This window comes from Lissotriton helveticus, chromosome 4_1 (genome assembly GCF_964261635.1).
Source record: "Lissotriton helveticus chromosome 4_1, aLisHel1.1, whole genome shotgun sequence".
NCBI classification, from domain to species: domain Eukaryota; kingdom Metazoa; phylum Chordata; class Amphibia; order Caudata; family Salamandridae; genus Lissotriton; species Lissotriton helveticus.
The window spans coordinates 2,068,559,386-2,068,577,344 of NC_136063.1; the positions used below are offsets into that span (position 1 = coordinate 2,068,559,386).

At 43.2% G+C, this 17,959-nt stretch overlaps 1 protein-coding gene across 3 annotated transcripts in view; it reads left to right on the forward strand.

The window, feature by feature from the left end:
• Positions 1-17,959, forward strand: part of XIAP (X-linked inhibitor of apoptosis) — a 541,325-nt gene that overhangs the window by 428,494 nt on the left and 94,872 nt on the right. For all 3 annotated transcript variants that reach the window (XM_078688748.1, XM_078688749.1, XM_078688747.1), the window contains one exon: positions 17,647-17,838. In XM_078688748.1, coding sequence (XP_078544874.1) covers positions 17,647-17,838 — 192 coding nt within the window. The remainder of the gene's footprint in view (positions 1-17,646; positions 17,839-17,959) is intronic.

Below are 17,959 nucleotides of genomic sequence, written 5' to 3' on the forward strand. Positions count from 1 at the left end.
TACCACCAGGACCAGAGAAGCAGCTAGCAGCCCTGCCTAGAGGATTAAGAATGAGGAATTATCACTGAGAACAGAGACGCAGCTGTCGAAGCTTGGGAATCGGGTTCGAGTCTCGGAAGGAACGCTCAACATCTGGTGATTCTGGGCAAATCATGTCATCTCCTGTGCCTAACAAAATGAGTGTGTCCGTCTGTAACGCAACGGGTGCTTATGTACATCGCTCTGATACCTTTGGGTCCAGTTTGCGCTACATAAAACTCCCAGTTGAATAGGGGACTTACTGATGGGATCATGGAAGCAGCCAGCAGCACTGTCTAGAGGACTAAGAATGAGGAATTACCACTGGGAAGAGAGACACATCTGCAGCACTGCCTAGAGGAATTAGAATGTGGAATTAGCAACGGGACCAGAGTAGCAGCTAGCAGCACTGCCTAGAAGACCAAGAGCGAGGAATTACCACTGAGACCAGAGAAGCAGCTAGTAGCACTGCTTCGAGGACTTGGAATGAGGAATTACCACTTGGTCCAGAGCAGCAGCGGCATCACTGTATAGAGTATTTGCAATGAGGAGTTACCGACGGGACCAGAGTAGCAGTTAGCAGCACTGCCTAGAAGACTTAGAATGAGGAATTACTGACGGGACCAGAGAAATAGCTGCATCACTGTCTAGAGGACTAAGAATGAAGAATTAGCACTCAGACCAAAAAAACAGCTAGCAGCACTGTCCTGAGGACTATGAATGAGTAATTATATCTGGGGACAGAGACACAGCTGTGGCGCAAAGAATGCCGATTTATCACTGGGACCTGAGAAGCAGCTAGCAGCACTGGCTAGAGGACTATGATTGAGGAATTACAACTGGGAACATACACACTGCTGCAGTATTGCTTAGAGGACTAAGAATGGGGAATGTCCACTGAGACCAGAGAAGCATCTAGTAGCACTGTCCAGAAGACTTAGAATGTGGAATTACCACTTGGAACAAAGAAACAACTAGCAGCACTACCCAGAGGACCAAGAATGAGGAATTACCACTGTGACCGGAGACACAGCTGCATCACTGGCTACAGGACTTGGAATGAAGAATTATCACTGGGACCAGAGAAGTAGCTAGAAGCACTGCCTAGGGTGCGTAGAATGTCCTGATCCATGTAGGGGACACTTTCCTACCCCAATAGGCACAAATACCAGTGTTTTTCTTACATTATTTTACAGAGGGAATAAAGAATGGAGCTTGTTCTAAGTCCTGTGCAAAATTTGTCAAGCCTGCACATAAATAAGAGTGCACAAATAGAAAGCAAAAAATATAAAGTCACCCGGCTCCTAATGAAACTACGTAAAATCTAGCGTGTAGAATAACAGTATGGCATACACTTTAAACAAACCCAAAAATAAAGCAACATTATGAAAACAAAAATGGAGTCTGCACCGAAAAACAGTGACCACGTTTACAAAATGTGAAGTGTTAAATAATTTTTGTCATCGGCTAATAGGCTTTGAATTAGCGCATGAAAGTAGTTTTAAATAAAATGAAAACAATGAATTTTTTCTACAAAAATTGCACGCTATACTTTACAAGAAGATTTTATCCAGAAGCATGAGCCTGAGCTCTTGAACATCGCTGCAATTATAAGTTGATATATTTATTTGTATTGAAGTTTAAAAAAAAATTGTTTGTATTTTGCGAGCTAGAGTTCGAACTTGTGAAGAGATATTTATGTTGTAATGTTTACAGTTGCGTTTTGATGTATTTGAATTTATTTGTCTTCACTATTAAAAGTTTATAGTGATGATTGTCTGAAATGGCTTTGGTTTCCCTTGTTTCTTGGAACCCTGTTACTTTTTCGGGGTTGACAAAAAATTGTGGGTGGGATTTACTACTGTTAAGGCTAAATAATCGTGTTGCTTTGCTAGTTTTAGCCTCCCTTGGGAAATTTCGTAGGATATTTGCTTTGTGTAGGATTTTGAATTAATTATACAGAGTAGCCATGAAGCGCTAGTGATTTATTTCATGTTTTAATTGACTGTTTTCAATGTAACACTGCATGTTTTCATTTTACACCGAATGGATTTGTAAAAATGAAACCAGCATCTTTGTATTTGATGTGAAGGGCGTGTTTTAGGTCCGGCTACAAACTGCTTTGCAATAGAACATAGAGTCAATTTTGAGTTTGTCGATTTAGTAATTTCCTTTCACATGTTTTACGTAATTTTTCTTTACTCCTTTGTCTGTCGAGGCTGTGGAGATGTGCGCATGTCTACGTTGTTCTATCTGTGCTCCCATTAAGTTTTACAAAAGAGTAAGTTCTTCTGTTAAGTTGTCGATGAGACACAGCATATAATTGAGACCGATGGGGTGTTCTCTGATGTTCTTATTTTTATGACATACCCTCATAATTTCTGATTGGTGATTTATTTTCTTTAGGAAGTGTGCTCAGCTTTGATTTTGTAAAGGCACTATCAGTCGCTCACAATTAACAAATCTTATTTCACTTTGCTATTTTGGTAATATGTTAATGGGGTTATGTTCTGTTGTGTTGTTGCATGTTCACAACGTAAAAATTTACTGAAACAGACTGCCTCAAAGTTGCAACAAAGGTACTGGGGATTGTCAGAAGTACCTACTAGGCAATGATTCTTTTGTTTTATACCTTTTAAATTCACAACTTCCAATTTAAACATCTTCTGACTCATATTCATAATGCTCGTCTTTGAGGGTACAGCTTAAATCTGTTTATGCAGTCTGTTCAGCACAGACACCCTAATTCCATCTTCCATATTGGTGTAATTCAGGTTGTTGTTTCGTTATGGGATTTTATTTTCTAGGGCCACCGGGACCAACACACACAAAGGTGCTCAACTATTTCCAAACATTTGTCCTAACACAATGCCAGATGTACTGATTAATGCTTGTTTAAGCATGTAAATATAAGATGATAAATATTATAATTTTTTAGGGTTGGATTGTATCAAGTTTGTTTAAAATGTGTTCTAAGCTGTGGCGTTTTGTTTGATTGTAAAGCATGATCTAGTCGGATGTTTGTTCTTATGAATAATTTTTGTTCTGTATTAATGGGTCATACTGTGGGATTATGCAATTCTGTCTACATATTATTAAAAAAGGCTGTGGACTTTTAGCATATTCTTTATTAAGTTTTCTTTTTCAGTTCATACTTAGTTTATATTTTAGATTCCTGGTAATTTACCAAACAGGTGGTGGAGTATTGTTACACTATGTTGCTTTAATATTTCACCTTTATTTCTGTGAACAAACATTTTGGGCCTCATAACAATGTCAGGCGGAAGGCTATCCGACAGCGCGTCGTCGGTGGCGGTCTGTCCGACATCTGAGGCATCAGTCCGACTGCCGTATTATGATACAGGCGGTCCAACTGATGCCTGGGGGGGGAAATCCGCTTCGCCTCCGGCAGGAGGGCGGATTGTAATCCCAAAAATAGAGGTGGTGACTCCTCAGGCACTGCCATGGGCATTGCGATGCAGGTTTGTGACAGCCTTTTCATTTTGGTTTTTCTGCCATGAAAAGCCTGGCAGAAAGGGGCTTTTGGGGTCCTTTACAGGGCCCCTGTCCCATATGGTCCTCCTCTATCGGCCCCGGGGGTCACAGGGCACCTGTGGGACCCCCCCCCCCTTAAATATCCATACATGTCCACAGCAGAACAGGCCGCAATAGGAAATATACACTTTCCGGCCACCGAGAAAGCAGTCTCATCATAATTTCGAAAGCAGGACCTGCAATTCTTGTTGGGTAGTCCAGTTTCTCAGACAATGCCGACCGGCATCGCAATGAGGCCCTTTGTTTTGATTTCAGATGCAGCTGCAAAGGCTGAAAAATTGTGTTCAGTTGTATTGTATGAATCACATTTTTCCATTTTGTGGCAACCCTTTTGTGTTCAGAGATGTAATTAACATATTTACTGTGTGCTGTTGCTATTTTACCTAATTTCATCTTGGAGATTGTACATAGTTGGCCAATATTGTGCTTTAATTTCTCCTGTATTGAATCTTTTATAGATTCACATGCTTGAATCTTCCCCATCGTCAAGATAACGGATCAGGGCGGCACTGCGGCCATTATCTTATTGGACCTCAGTGCCGCCTTCGATACTGTGAATCATGACATCTTGCTTCACAGAATTGCGGAACTAGGGATAACATCTACAGCGGCGGCCTGGATACGTTCATTTCTCTCAGACCGCTCATTCCGAGTCTGCGAAGGCGACACCACCTCACCCAGCAAACCACTCAGCTGTGGGGTTCCTCAGGGCTCCTCCCTGAGCCCCACGCTGTTCAACATATACATGCACCCCCTCGCAGAAATAATCCGCCCTTTCGGCGTCCAAGTCGTGTCCTACGCGGATGACACGCAGCTGGTGGTCACCCTAAATCATCCCTCCTCTTGTTCCAATGACCTCAGAGGATGCATGGAAGCTGTAAGTACCTGGATGAGTCAGTCATACTTGAAGCTAAACGGCGACAAAACTGAGCTGATGGTACTGGGTAACTCCCCTCAAAAATCCATTGAGTCCCTATGGCCACTAGATCTAGGCCCAGCGCCCCTAGCCAGGAACACCATCAAAAGTTTAGGAATCTGGCTAGACAGCACACTATCCTTTGGGCACCAAGCAACTAAATTATCTGCCACCTGCATGGGCATCACGAGACTCATCCGAAAAATCCTACCTCTTCTCCCCTACAAAGCCAGACAAATCATGGTACAGGGCTTAATCCTTTCCCGGCTGGGCTTCGGAAATGCCCTTTATCTAGGCGCCCCTGAATATACCCTGAAAAAGCTCCAGGTAATACAAAACTGCGCTGCCCGTACACTTCTACGCATCCCCCGCCGCCTATCAGTGAAATCCGAACTAAAAGCCCTTCATTGGCTGCCAGTGAAAGACGGGATCAATTTTAAAAGCATGTGCATTGCCCACCGTGCTTACTGGAAGAAAGGAGCAATCCTTAACCACACCCTGATCACCCCTTACCACCCCAACAGACAGCTCCGGTCAACTCATACCTTTCAAGTCCTCAGACCTAGGTTCAAAAGAGAAAGGGGTGGAGGAAGAATGTTCTCAACAAACGCGGCAAGACTCTGGAACTCCCTCCCAATCTCTATTCGCTCAGAACCCAATCTCCTGCACTTTCGAAAAAAACTAAAAACCTTTCTCTTCAGCAGATAAACTTACCCTCACCACTCACCTGTAATTGGTTAAGCGCTAGGATGCCTGCGGGTAGCTACCGCGCTATATAAAAACCTTATCCAATCCAATCCAATCGTCATAGTTGGAGTACCACAGTAACATAAGCAATAGCAGTAATACAACATTACCATAGACCTCCATAGAACAGACAAATTACTTGAGTAACCTTTCAGCTCAATTTAGAACATCCAAACTTCAGCCCATCGCAGCTGAGACCTCAGAGTTCCCTTTCCAAACAGAGCCACCATACTTCAGATTTCTTACAGCATGTTGTGTGATAGGGAGTCTCCCTGAGCTCTGCTCAGGTATAGTATTTTCTTCTCAACTTTTGACCTCCAGTCTCAGCTTTAGCTGCTCTCAAGTTATTTCTTGGACTGTATATTTTTGACCTTCCTGCTTTTGAGATGCCAGAGCCTAAAAAAGGGCTGTTGAGGCCCTGTAAGACCTGTGGGAAGTGTAGGCTATTCTCTGAAGACCCCCACAATCTGTGTTTGTATTCCCTCTACCCTGACCACGAACCCAGGGAATGCAAATATTGCCGCACTTTTTCAGCTAAAGCCCTCAGAAGAAAAAAGGCTGCTTCAGATTTGGAATCTGAACCTGAGAAAAAGGCCCATTCTTCCTCAAAGAAAAAAAAGGATGCCAGTCCCTCTTCACATCATGGGGACTCTAAGACATCTAAATCCCGAGACAAAACTGGGCCTAAACACCACAGGAAATCTCAGTCAGTCTGCACTACACATAGTTTTCATAACAGTGCTCCTACGTAAGTCCGCAAGTCGTAGCACGCCTCAGTCCGTAGTGGACTGAGATGGCTCCTATGATGAAGCATGTCACCCTGGGGAAACCCTGATGAGTGAGGGGACTCAAGAAAGAAAAGTTTTTCTTCCTTACTGATTTTCAAAACTCAGATTGAGTACGGAAATCTCTCCTTTGGCTAGGTTCTTTCACTTGATACCTCGGGTTATTCAGGTCTACGTCTGTCTTTGGAGGGTGAACCTAGCCGATACCTCTACCTCTACCTCTCCCTATTTGTTGAGTTACTATTATATACAGCGCGCAGTGTGGGAGGTCCCCCAATCCTTCAATTTACTCCATTTGATTTGCCACATTCCACACACACACAACCAACCACCATCAAACAAACATGACTGAAGTCACGGGCCTTACCTACTCAGAGGAGGAGGTAGACAGGATTATAGCTTCAATGCTTCCTCTAGCTGGAACACCTAACCGGGATTGAAATGAATCCAGCCAGTGTTGGGATGAACTGACTGAACTAAAACGTAACCAAATAAAGACCTTGATCCATGGCTTCATGATGACCTAATATATGAGAGCCAATATCGCCCCACGAGGGTTGATTGTCAAAAATGAAACCTTCATTTTCCAACAAGACAAAATCTTTAAGAAGGACTGGTCTCTCATTTCCTGGCACTGCACCAGGGACTGGCTAGTGCTGATTATTAAAACAGCACCACGCCTTTCGGATGGAATGAAGATTGGAATACATGATTTGGAAATCCGGCTAAAAACCTATCAAAGCACTACAGACCTAAAAAAAAAACGACTGGTCGAACTAAACAAAATGATGACTGAATTTGAGATAAGTCTAAAGGACTCAAAATATGTCAAACTACAAAAAGATCAAAAGATTTTTGCTCATGAAAAAGTGTACCCCTACACTAGGGAGGATTATCCCCCTACAGGGAGAAATTCAGGATATAATACAGACAGCAAGGGATCTGACACATGTTCAGACCAGTCGGACTCCAGCTACAACCGAAACAATACCAATAGGAACAGACAATCAAGAGGAGGATGGCTGAGGAACAGGGGAGGACCAAGATTTGGCTGGTCTCCATACCAAGGTGTTCCACCATATGCACCCCCACCACAGTTTTTCTATGGCTCACCTCCACATCACCAATCCTACAACCAACAACCATACCCATACTGGGATGAAGCACAACCACAGGAACAACAAAATCGGTCTTTGTTAGGGAGAGACAAGGGGCCGCAAAGAGAAAGAAACAGACTAGGTCAACAGGTTCAATGGGCACAGCCCCTGAAAACCGCGTGGAGCCACACGCGGAGCATGGGCCCACCGAACAATCCGTCCACGAGCAACCTCCCAGCTTAGTGGTGAACCTTTCAAATACCACTTTGACAGCAATTCAGAAATCTGTCTTAGTGAAAGGATTATGTTTTGTACCTACATCGAGTCTGGATAAGTTCAAACTCTGTTGCGAGCTGAAAGAGTTTATCTCCAGCATCAAACTCGAAGTATTCTTCAAAGACAAAGAGCGAAGCACTAACAGCAGCAGCGACAAAGGGCTTCACAAAAAATCTAATTTCACCCGCCTCCGACCAGCCTCCCAGTGGAACTTTTAGCTTTCGAGAAGGCAGTACTGAAAGAAGTAAAGGAAATTAACCCTAGAACCATCAAAGTATTCCACAATACCAGTAAAAGAGAACAGGAGGCCATCCACCTGCTGTCCAACGAAAGAAACCTAACGATAAAACCAGCTGACAAGGGCTTCACTATCGTACTACAAAATACTACAGCATACCAAGATGAATGCCTACGACTATTGGCAGATGAGAGAAACTATGCCATAATGCGAGAAGACCCTACAGAACGCCTGCGCATAGAAATCGCCAGCCTAGTAGAAGAGTCTTTGACAAACAATTGGATTACCAAGAAAGAAGCAGAATTTTTGGAAAACAGCAACCCCATAATACCCTACTTCTATACTATCCCCAAAATTCACAAATCCATGGATAAGCCTCCAGGGAGGCCAATTGTATCAGGCATTGGTTCCATCCTTGAACCTCTGTCCAAGTTTGCGGATGCATTCTTACAACCCCTCATCCAAACCACCGATACCTACCTTCAGGACACTAAAGCCGTCCTTTGCCTCCTACATACCCTACGTTTCAATCCATTGACCAACATCTTGATAGGCTTGGATGTGGAGAGCCTGTATACCGGTCTGCCGCATAGAGAAACACTGGACATTTTGGAGGAAGTGCTTTTCCAAGACCAGTGGCGGCACCACACTCCGAGACATGTAGTTCTCAAGTTTTGCCATCTAGCCCTGACAGAATTCTTTTTCCAATTTGGTGAAACCCTATACCGCCAACAGCATGGTACCAGTATGGGAAGTACTTTTGCACCGAGCGTAGTAGGTCTTTACATACATTACCTGGAAAAACAAAAAATCCTTCACAACAACAACCCACACTTAAATCATGTCAGACTGTGGAAAAGATACATTGACGATGTATTGCTGATTTGGGAAGGTAGCGAATCAGAGGCAACAGCCTTTGTATCCTGGCTAAACCTACAAGACCCATTCCTGAAGTTTACCTTTACTATGAGGCGATCGCACCTAGTCTTCCTAGACCTTAACATCATAGCACAGAATGGAGCCTTAATTACCAACACCCATTTCAAACCTACGGCAAGGAATTGCCTCCTGATGTACGACAGCTTCCATTCTAGACAACTTAAAGACAATCTCCCTTTTGGGCAATTCTCATGACTGAGATGTAACTGGGCCTCCCCCAAGTCTCAGGAGTGAGCTTGAGGTACCGACGGAGAGTGGGGCCTCGTAGACCTGAGCACGGTCCAGGTGAGGTGAGATCTTTTCCCCTGTCATATCGGATTCATGAATTTCCATTGACACGGAGGAATAGTGTATCATGGTTGGTTCAGGTTGTATCGTTTCCAACCACCTTTTTTGTTATTGTTTGTGATTTTGATTTGTTCACATAATCAATTGATAGCAGTTGCAACATTTTGAGAGCAGAGGCCCTGAGGAAAGCCAAGGGATTGATTGTCCGTTAGGCAGAAACATGTTGGCCCTTTTTCTGACAGATATTTGCTAATACTGTCTTTTTTTGCACTGTTCTGTTTTTTAACTAGGGGATGTGCCCTGCTATAGAATAAAGTTTGATTGAGGACACATCATCCTATTTTAATTCACCACCTTTGTTTATGTTGCACTAAGCTTTTCACTATCGTCACAACCATCATAGGTTAGCTATCATAAGGCGGTTCATAGAGATTCATGAACCTGATCCAATACTATTAACTGATTGTGTGGCTATCAGTCTCGATGATCAAGGGACTAGCCTATTCACAAGGTGGATAGCCAGATGATATGACTTATCACTAAGTCTTTTTGATGGTAATCCATGATTTGATGGTATGGATTTTGTTAATCACTTTTGAATTTATTTCGAGTTAGTTGAGTGTTTCATGTATTTCCAAATTGGTGGTAGTTTCCTGTTCCAGGCTGGTCTGTGGTGACTTGGGCACCTCTCTACCTGACATCTTAGTCTTCAAGGACAGCCGAGCCAGATTAACTGGCGTTTAGACCCCCTGTGTTCTTTGGTGTTGATCATATAGTGTAGCTGGGGATTCGAACCAGGTTAGGGTCTTTAAACTTTATATCCCTTTGACCCTCTCTCCACTGGTTGTTGTGAGACGTAACTGCACAGAGAAAGATGATTACAACACTCAAGCTAAAGACCTGTTCAAGAAATTGTTACTGAGACATTACCCACAACACATTGTGTCACAAGCATAGAAAAGAGCTTCCAACAACAACAGAGAGGCACTGCTGGAACACAAACAGAAAGAAACAAGTGAAAAAACAAGAGACGTATCTGTATAACCACTTTTAACATCGCAGCTGACAAGGTCACTAAGATAGTAAAGAAACATAGGCGGATTCTAAATAGCGGCGGCCTGAATATACAACAACCTATGTTCAGTCACAGGAAAGGAAAATATCTCAGAAACTGTTTGGTGCATACACGACCCAAAAACACAGCGATTCAGAGTGGCCATTACTCTTACTTCATCCAACCAGAGGGTCACTACCCATGCAGTAATTGCAGCGTATGCCACCTAAACACAGCTACTAAAAAAGTGGAATGCAATAACGGCATAACATGGGATCTGCGAACTTTCACCAATTGCAATACTGCAGGCGTAGTATATCTTATCACCTGTATCTGTAACCTACATTATGTTGGAATGACCACAAGAAAGGTTAGCACGAGGATAGTTGAACACCGAAGTAACATCCGGTGCAAATCCACCACCACAAGAATGACCACCCATTTCCTGGAAAAACAACATACCCCTAATGATATGAAATGGGTAATACTTCAACACATGAAAAAACGCACTAACATTGAGAAGAAGCTCCACCAAAAAGAGCAACGTTGGGTGTTTAACCCCTTCCATGCTCATGACAAGGTCAGCTCGTCATGCAGTACACTGGAGCTGTGCTAATGACGAGCTGACCTTGTCATGAACAATGGGAAGTGTAAAATATCAGCACCCAGCGGGAATTGCCTTAGCACCAATGTGGTTAAGTTACGTTCCGACACCCAGGGATATCCCTTGGGGACAGTTCTCCTAAAGAACAACAAGTACAATTTGTTCCAGCTGCTTTATAGTGTTTAGGTCTATCACCAATAGGACAGTATCATACCCCAGTTCCTTTACCAGGTACTCCTAAAGTTTGGTCTTTACCTGTATTGTCTCTGTCTTTAAGGTACTTAAAACTTTTTACGGGACCAAATGCACTACTACCTGATTAGCACCTATATCACTAGCCATTCTATGGTGGCCATTTTTTTAAAAACAATACAGTTTCGAATACACTTTTTGTTGTCATGGCCATTGATAAATGTAATCATAGACCCCTCCTGAACATTACATGAATGCCAATGTGAAAACGAGAATTTGTTTGACATATTTTTATTTCAATATGATTATATATACAAGTAATACCTTTTCCTAACCATAGACTCGCAATAACATGATTTAAGATCTTCCTTGAATCAAACCACACAGCATTTTGTATTAATAATCTGACAGCATACCAACACCAACAGCACTAGCCATTCCATGGTGGCCATTTTTGGATAACATTTTACTAAACGGGTTTTAATACACTTACTGTGGGCATCACCCTTTAAAAACATAATCAACTCGTGCCGAATTGTACTTTATCATTTTCATTGGAAAAAACGGAGTTCGTTTTTTAACCTTTTTAACCACACCTCCGTAATAGCTTTATTGATCATCAACATTAGGTTAAACTGTAAATCGCCGCAACAAACAGCATCTAACACTGAGAATCTGTTCACTCATGAACACATAATAGACCCAACGTGGCCGACACATTTAGCCACAAGGTGGCAGCCGTTTTTCAAATGTGCGTCCGCTCTAGATGTTAACCCCAATGACAATGCGGATATAGACACATAAAAACTGGCCCCGAAGCAGGACACGCTAAGATGCGGTCCGCAGGATTCCAGTTAGGTGAACACGCTGTGAGGATCTTTTTATCAAGTAAACCCTTTTGTTACAGGCAGAATGGAGTCCCGGCAAAACCGAGCCTCGACACGAGACAATACCATGATCTTTTATTTGCCCGCAAAAACCACTAACACTCCTTATTTCCCCTGTTTCTCCTTTTTGGCATTCCAACAGGTACTAGAGATACCCACAGCCTCTCTGAGACCATTGGGCATAGTTTGGCTTCCTAATAAGTATGTAATACTTGTGTGTGTATTTCAAATTGTGTGCCACTACCACTAGGTTTATTTAAAAACTCTTTTTAACTCTGTTTAACCACTCGTGAAAAACAATTAGATATGCTGAAATTGTTCTGAGAGTGAAAGTGAAGGCACTATTTCTGATCCACAGGGGCACAGGGAAAGGCGATTCTAACACCTGTTGTGACATGTTGTGTGTACAGTAGTTCCCATAATGTACACCAATATGGACCAGGGGGCTTGTGTTCCCTTAACAATGTTTGTTTTTATATCCCACAGATACTACGTGACAATGCTCAAACGTATGTATGTACTAACGCATGCTTATCAGTTGCAGCGTCTTTTGTGTTTTCTTGACCACATTTAAGTAAAATAGGAGTGGCGAACTCTGTGTAGTCCTGACGAAGAGCTTTGGGGAATGCTCGAAACATGTTGACGAAATACTAGGAACATCTAGCCCATTATAGCTAGTTTTTCCAGTATTCTACCCCGGGTTTAGACTACACTAACTAGGAGCAAGAATAACGTTACCACGCCCACTAGTTAGGTATTTTTAACTCACACCTGCCCACTCCACTCCACTTCCTGCACTACACATAGTTTTCACAACAGTGCTCCTACGTAAATCCGTAAGTCGTAGCATGACTCAGTCCGTAGAGGACTGAGATGGTCCCTATGATGAAGCATGTCACCGTGGGGAAACCCTGGTAAGTGAGGGGACTCAAGAAAAGTTTTTCTTCCTTACTGATTTTCAAAACTCAGATTGAGTACGGAAATCTCTCCTTCGGCTAGGTTCTTTCACCCGATACCTTGGGTTATTCAGGTCTACATCTGTCTTTGGATGGTGGACCCAGCCTATGCCTACCCCCCTATTTGTTTTGATACTACATAGAGCCTATGCCACCATCTCATAACTCTCCTGCTGCAGATTTCGCTCCGGCAGATATGGGGAGATTTCATGATCTTCTGGAGCAGGCTTCCAAACGTTTTGACTTACCAATGCCAACAAAGAGACTGAGTGTTTTCTATATGATTTTAAACCAGGCCCTTATCGTTCAGTGAGAGCAATTCCTATAATTGACTTGCTTTGGCAAGAAGGGCGAAAGTTGATGAAGACACCTGCCTCCGTTCCAGCGGTTATTCCAAAACTGGACAAAAGATATACAGCTCCTGATGACTCGCCTGCGTGCCTCATTGGTCACCCAAGGCCACACTCTGTGATCATGCAACCATCAAAACCGGGGGTTTTATTCCCACTTATTTCTCATCAGAAATTGGAAATGGGGGCTTGTCATGGACCTCAGAATGCTAAACAAGAAGAGCAAAGAATCTAGCATCTGCCTGCACTGCCCCACCGGACAAGGAGGGTCATCGCCGTGACAATATTGGAAGATATTCTCAGCTTTTGCGGCTACCTCCATTAGAGCCTCTAATGCCATGGCGGTTTTAGGGAGATATGACCAGCAGATGTGGTCAGACATCTCTACTCTGTTGGGTTATGTACCAGAGATAAAAAGAAAGAGGTAAAAGATATTCTTTTGGTGGGAGAAAGAGCTTCTTCAGAGCTGATTAAGGTAGCTATGGACGTTTCGTCTACTGCATTTTAACAGATGGCAGGAGCGGTGGTCCTGCATCGTCAGGGATGGTTAATTGCAACCACCTTTCATCCGGAGGTCCAGGTCAAGGTTTTGGATTTTCCTTTTGGTGGGTAGTGCTTATTTGGTAAGCACGTAGACGAAGAGTTACAATCTATCAAGAAGGACACAGATACAGTCAAAGCCTTAGTCAATCTCCAGCACCGTCGCTTTCAGTCCTTTCGGGCTAGAGGTCGGGGCAATTCTTATCCTGTCCGCAATTACAGCAGTGGTACCAACCATATCCGCAGACTACCTACCAGCCATACAACCAGTCTTTTCAGTCCAACACCGCTCAGATTTATTTAAGAGCGGCAGGACGCAAGAGGCAGCAATCTGCTGGAAAGTCCCAAGACTCCAAAAGGAGACAATCAAGAGCATCAGGCCCCTGCTACCAAAGCCCCTCACCACGATTGGGCAGATGGGTTCTAGACATTTTCCAACATGGCCACATGCTAGAATTTATTCAGCATCCTTCAAATGTTCTACCGCGCAAGTTCTGCTCCATCGCCTTTCAGATCTCAAGAAGGAAATACATTTGCTTCTTCTCAAGCAGGCTATGGAGAAAGTACCCCTCAACCATCAAAACAGTGGGGTTTTATTCCCACTTCTTTCTCATCAGAAATTGGAAATGGAGGCTGGTCATGGACCTCAGAATGCTAAACAAGTTCAGAAAGAGTCAATCTTTCAGGATGCTCTCCCTTCAGGAGATTCTTCTTCCAATGGAGAAGGGGGATTTTCTGACGTCTCTCGATCTCCTCGACGCCTATTTTCTAATTCCCATTCACCCTCAACATCGAACATTTCTCAGGATCAAGGTGGCAGGGCGCCATTATCAATTCGCAGTACTACCTTTTGGTTTAAAGTCCCCTCCCAGGGTGTTTACAAAGTGCATGGCACCGATAGCAGCCTTCTTAAGACGGTCAGGTCACCAGGGTTCCCATACCTGGACGATTGGCTCATAAAGGCTCCATCTTTCCAAGCTGCAGAAATTTCAACAAGAGCCTGTCGGATTCTCTTTCAGTTTCTTTGCGTCTTCGCATCTATCTAGAAAAATCGTCCATTATCCCGGCCAAATCGTTGGTCCTTTTGGGTGCGCCTCTTGACACAGAAATGGGCAAAGCCATTCCCACTCAGGAAAGAAGAATACGCATTATGGATACGACAAAGCTTCTTCCATCAAGAAGGTTTGCTTCTGTGAGGCAGTACAAGTCCATGGTGGGGTTGATGAGCCCTTGCATCCAGCCTGTTCCTAATTGCCGACTTCGCATGTGACCGCTGCAGGAACAGCTCGATGCGCAGTGTGTTCAGTCTCAAGGCTCATTCAATGACAAGGTTTGTATTTCAGCATCAATGACGGCCGCTATGGCCTTGGTGGATGGTCATCGACAATCTGTTGCAAGGTCTTTTTTATCCACTCAGTACCACAGCTGGTGATGGCCTCGGATGCGTCAATGGACTGATGGGGGCTTCTCCTTCAGAATTACAGGTTCACGGCTAGGGGTCCAAACAGGAATCGGAGTATCATATAAACAGTCTGGAGCTCAAAGCAGTGTTTTTAGGTCTGAAGGCCTTCCTGCCTCGCATCAAAGGTGCGTCAGTGCTAGTCAGGTCGGACAACTCTAGAACAATGTTTTACCTCTGAAAGCAAGACTGAACGAGATTTTGGGCACTTTCCCTTCTTGCGCAACAGATATGGGAATGGCTCCTTGACTACCACATCTCCTTGCGAGTGGAGCATGTGCCAGGGAGTCACAACGAGAAGGCCGACTCTCTCAGCAGGGCCTTGAAGCAATGAATGGGAACTCAATGACCAACATTTGAAGGAGGTGTTTCAATCCTAGGGTTATCCAACATTAGATCTGTTTGCTATGTTCCTCAACAAAAGGTGTCGCAAGCAGACATCCTCATCAACATTCATGGGGAGAAGCCTTCCAGTTTCCTTGGGCGGGGATGTTCACCTAGGCATTTCCCCCGTTTCCACTCATTCCTTAAGTACTTCAAAAAATGAAGCAAGTACATTGTCGGATCATTCTCATCACTCCGGGGTGGGCAAGGCAGTTTTGGTACACCGAGCTGCATCGCCTATCAGAGTGTGCCCCAATTGTCTTCCCTCCAAAAAGGATCTTCTCTACAAGAACCAGGGGCAAGTGGTTCATCCGCAAATTCCCTCTCTTCATTTGTCAGCTTGGCTCCTCAACACGCGGAATTTGAGGATTTGAGGCTTTCAGAGGAGTGTACTAAGATTCTTCAGAAACCTCATGCTTCGTCTACGTTGAAATGTTACACAGCTAAATGGAAGCGATGCTGTACTTGGTGTATCTCGCAAGCATTGTATCCATTCTCTTCATATCCGGAGCAGGTGCTGCCTTATCTTTTGCACCTAGCGAAATCAGGACTTTCTCACTCTTCCATCAGAGTTCATCTTGCTGCAATTTCTATGTTTAGAAGGTGTTGAAATGAAACTTCTCTCTGGTCTAACCGACTCGTCAAAGAATTCATGAAGGGGCTTTTTAGAGTTTTTCTGCCTGTTAAGCCTCCTACAGTTTTTTGGCAACTAAACACTGTTCTTTCTCAACTGATGCGTCCGCCCTTTGAGCCAATACACAAATGCGAATTAAAGTTCCTGTCCTGGAAAGTGGCTTTTCTCTTGGCCATTACGTCAGCCAGACATATCAGTGAAATCAAAGCTCTCACCATAAAGGAACCTTATCTACAGTTTTTGCCGGACAGGGTTATCCTAGGCACTAACCCTTCTTTTATACCTAAGGTGCCTTCAACTTACCACCTCAATGAGCCGATGTTTTACAGACTTTCTTTTCTAATCTATCCTCAGCAGCAGAAAGAGCATAACATTCTCTGGACATCTAACAATGCTTAAAGTTTTATCTGAAAACAACAGAGTCATTCTGTAAATCCTGTCAGCTAATGATCTCTTTCTCTGCACCCAAGAAAGGATAGGCCTTAACAAGGGCCAGCATTGTTAGTCTGTGTGTGTCGTCCCCTTCTCCCCCTCCACTCCCTCAGTGCAGGTGTGGGAGGAGGGGGTGGTGGAAAGGAGATTTGAGGTGGGAAGACGAAGGAGTTCGAGCCCCCTTTCCCATACAGGCCTGGGGCCCTACTCTCTCTCTCTTCGTTCTGGTGTGACATTTTGACATGTTAATTACGGAGCTGTTTTTCACTGAGGGATGCTAAATGACATCAAATTGAAAATGAGAGCAAAGCTCGAGTTGTCTATGATGTCACTTAGAACCCGGAGGAGAAAAACATCCCCGTAATTCACTTTTACCCATCTATAATTTTGTGTTGTGTGGCTCCAAAATAATCTTCCCCTGCTTTCAGCTGCCATGCAGGGGCAGAGGAGTGATTGGGAAGCCATCATAACACAACCTCTCCTTCCTGTCTTAAATATGCAAAACAAAAACAACCTTATCTGCCAACCCGACCGGCTGTCTTACCCCTTCATCAGCTGTGCTTTCTGCTTCCATTCTAAACAGGCAAGCAGAGCTGCGCTGACAGAGTCTCACAGAGCCCTGTCAGCCTGGCCTGGAAGGCATTTATGACGTAGCAACAGTGGCTAAAGAGTTTGGTTATCAAGTGTTGCTACGTCATACAAGTGAGTTATGACTTTTAGAAACTTAAATAAATAAGAGAGAGACGTACAAACATTATTATCTTTAATATGTCTCCTATTCTTGTGTAAGATCTGTGATGAATGATCCGGTTTTACCTTTGTGTTTCCTAAATTTTAATTGCTGCTTTTTCTTAACTTTGTTTTTTTCTTACTCCTTCTGATCTTTGTTTTTTACATACGTACTCAAAGCAATGTTAGCCAGTTAAATATGTTAGAGGATTGAATATATCTTAATCTATCTTTTGAGAACGGTATTGTATTGATTTACTTTTAGGATGTGACGAGTATGATACATAACTGTGGATACCTAGGACTGCTTATTTCCTTTCCTTGTGTTTGATTATTGTATTATAATTTTTGAATAAGTATATTTGAACACAAGAACTTGATTATCTCTTGGCCCGCTATTCTATATCACTGACGCTTTGTGGCTGTCTTCGATTTAGTGTTATATTTATCTTTCTTTTTTCACTTTATTCTTCAAAACGATTAATTGAAACAGGTTTTAACAATTACTGTTATAAGTGATTTACATGATGAAACTGAAAGCTTGACGTGTTCACATTTCCTTATAGCTGATGCTATCAATCAAAGCCCTATGGTGCGAGATGCATTGCAAATGGGGTTCAGTCTGAGCAAGATAACAATGTTAATGGAAAAGAAAATTAAGACAACCGGCGAAAACTATAAATCTGCTGAGCTCCTAGTTGCAGATTTAATAAGTGAAAATGCTCAAGACCAACCTAGTGAGAACCCCCCAAAAAAAGGTGAGTGGTTAAAAGTAATCTTTGTTATAAAAACATGTTTTCTTCTCAATTAAATAAAATTGTTTTCTCTAATGCCATGTGGAAGAACTATGCTGGTATAAGTGAACAGTAAGGATACGTA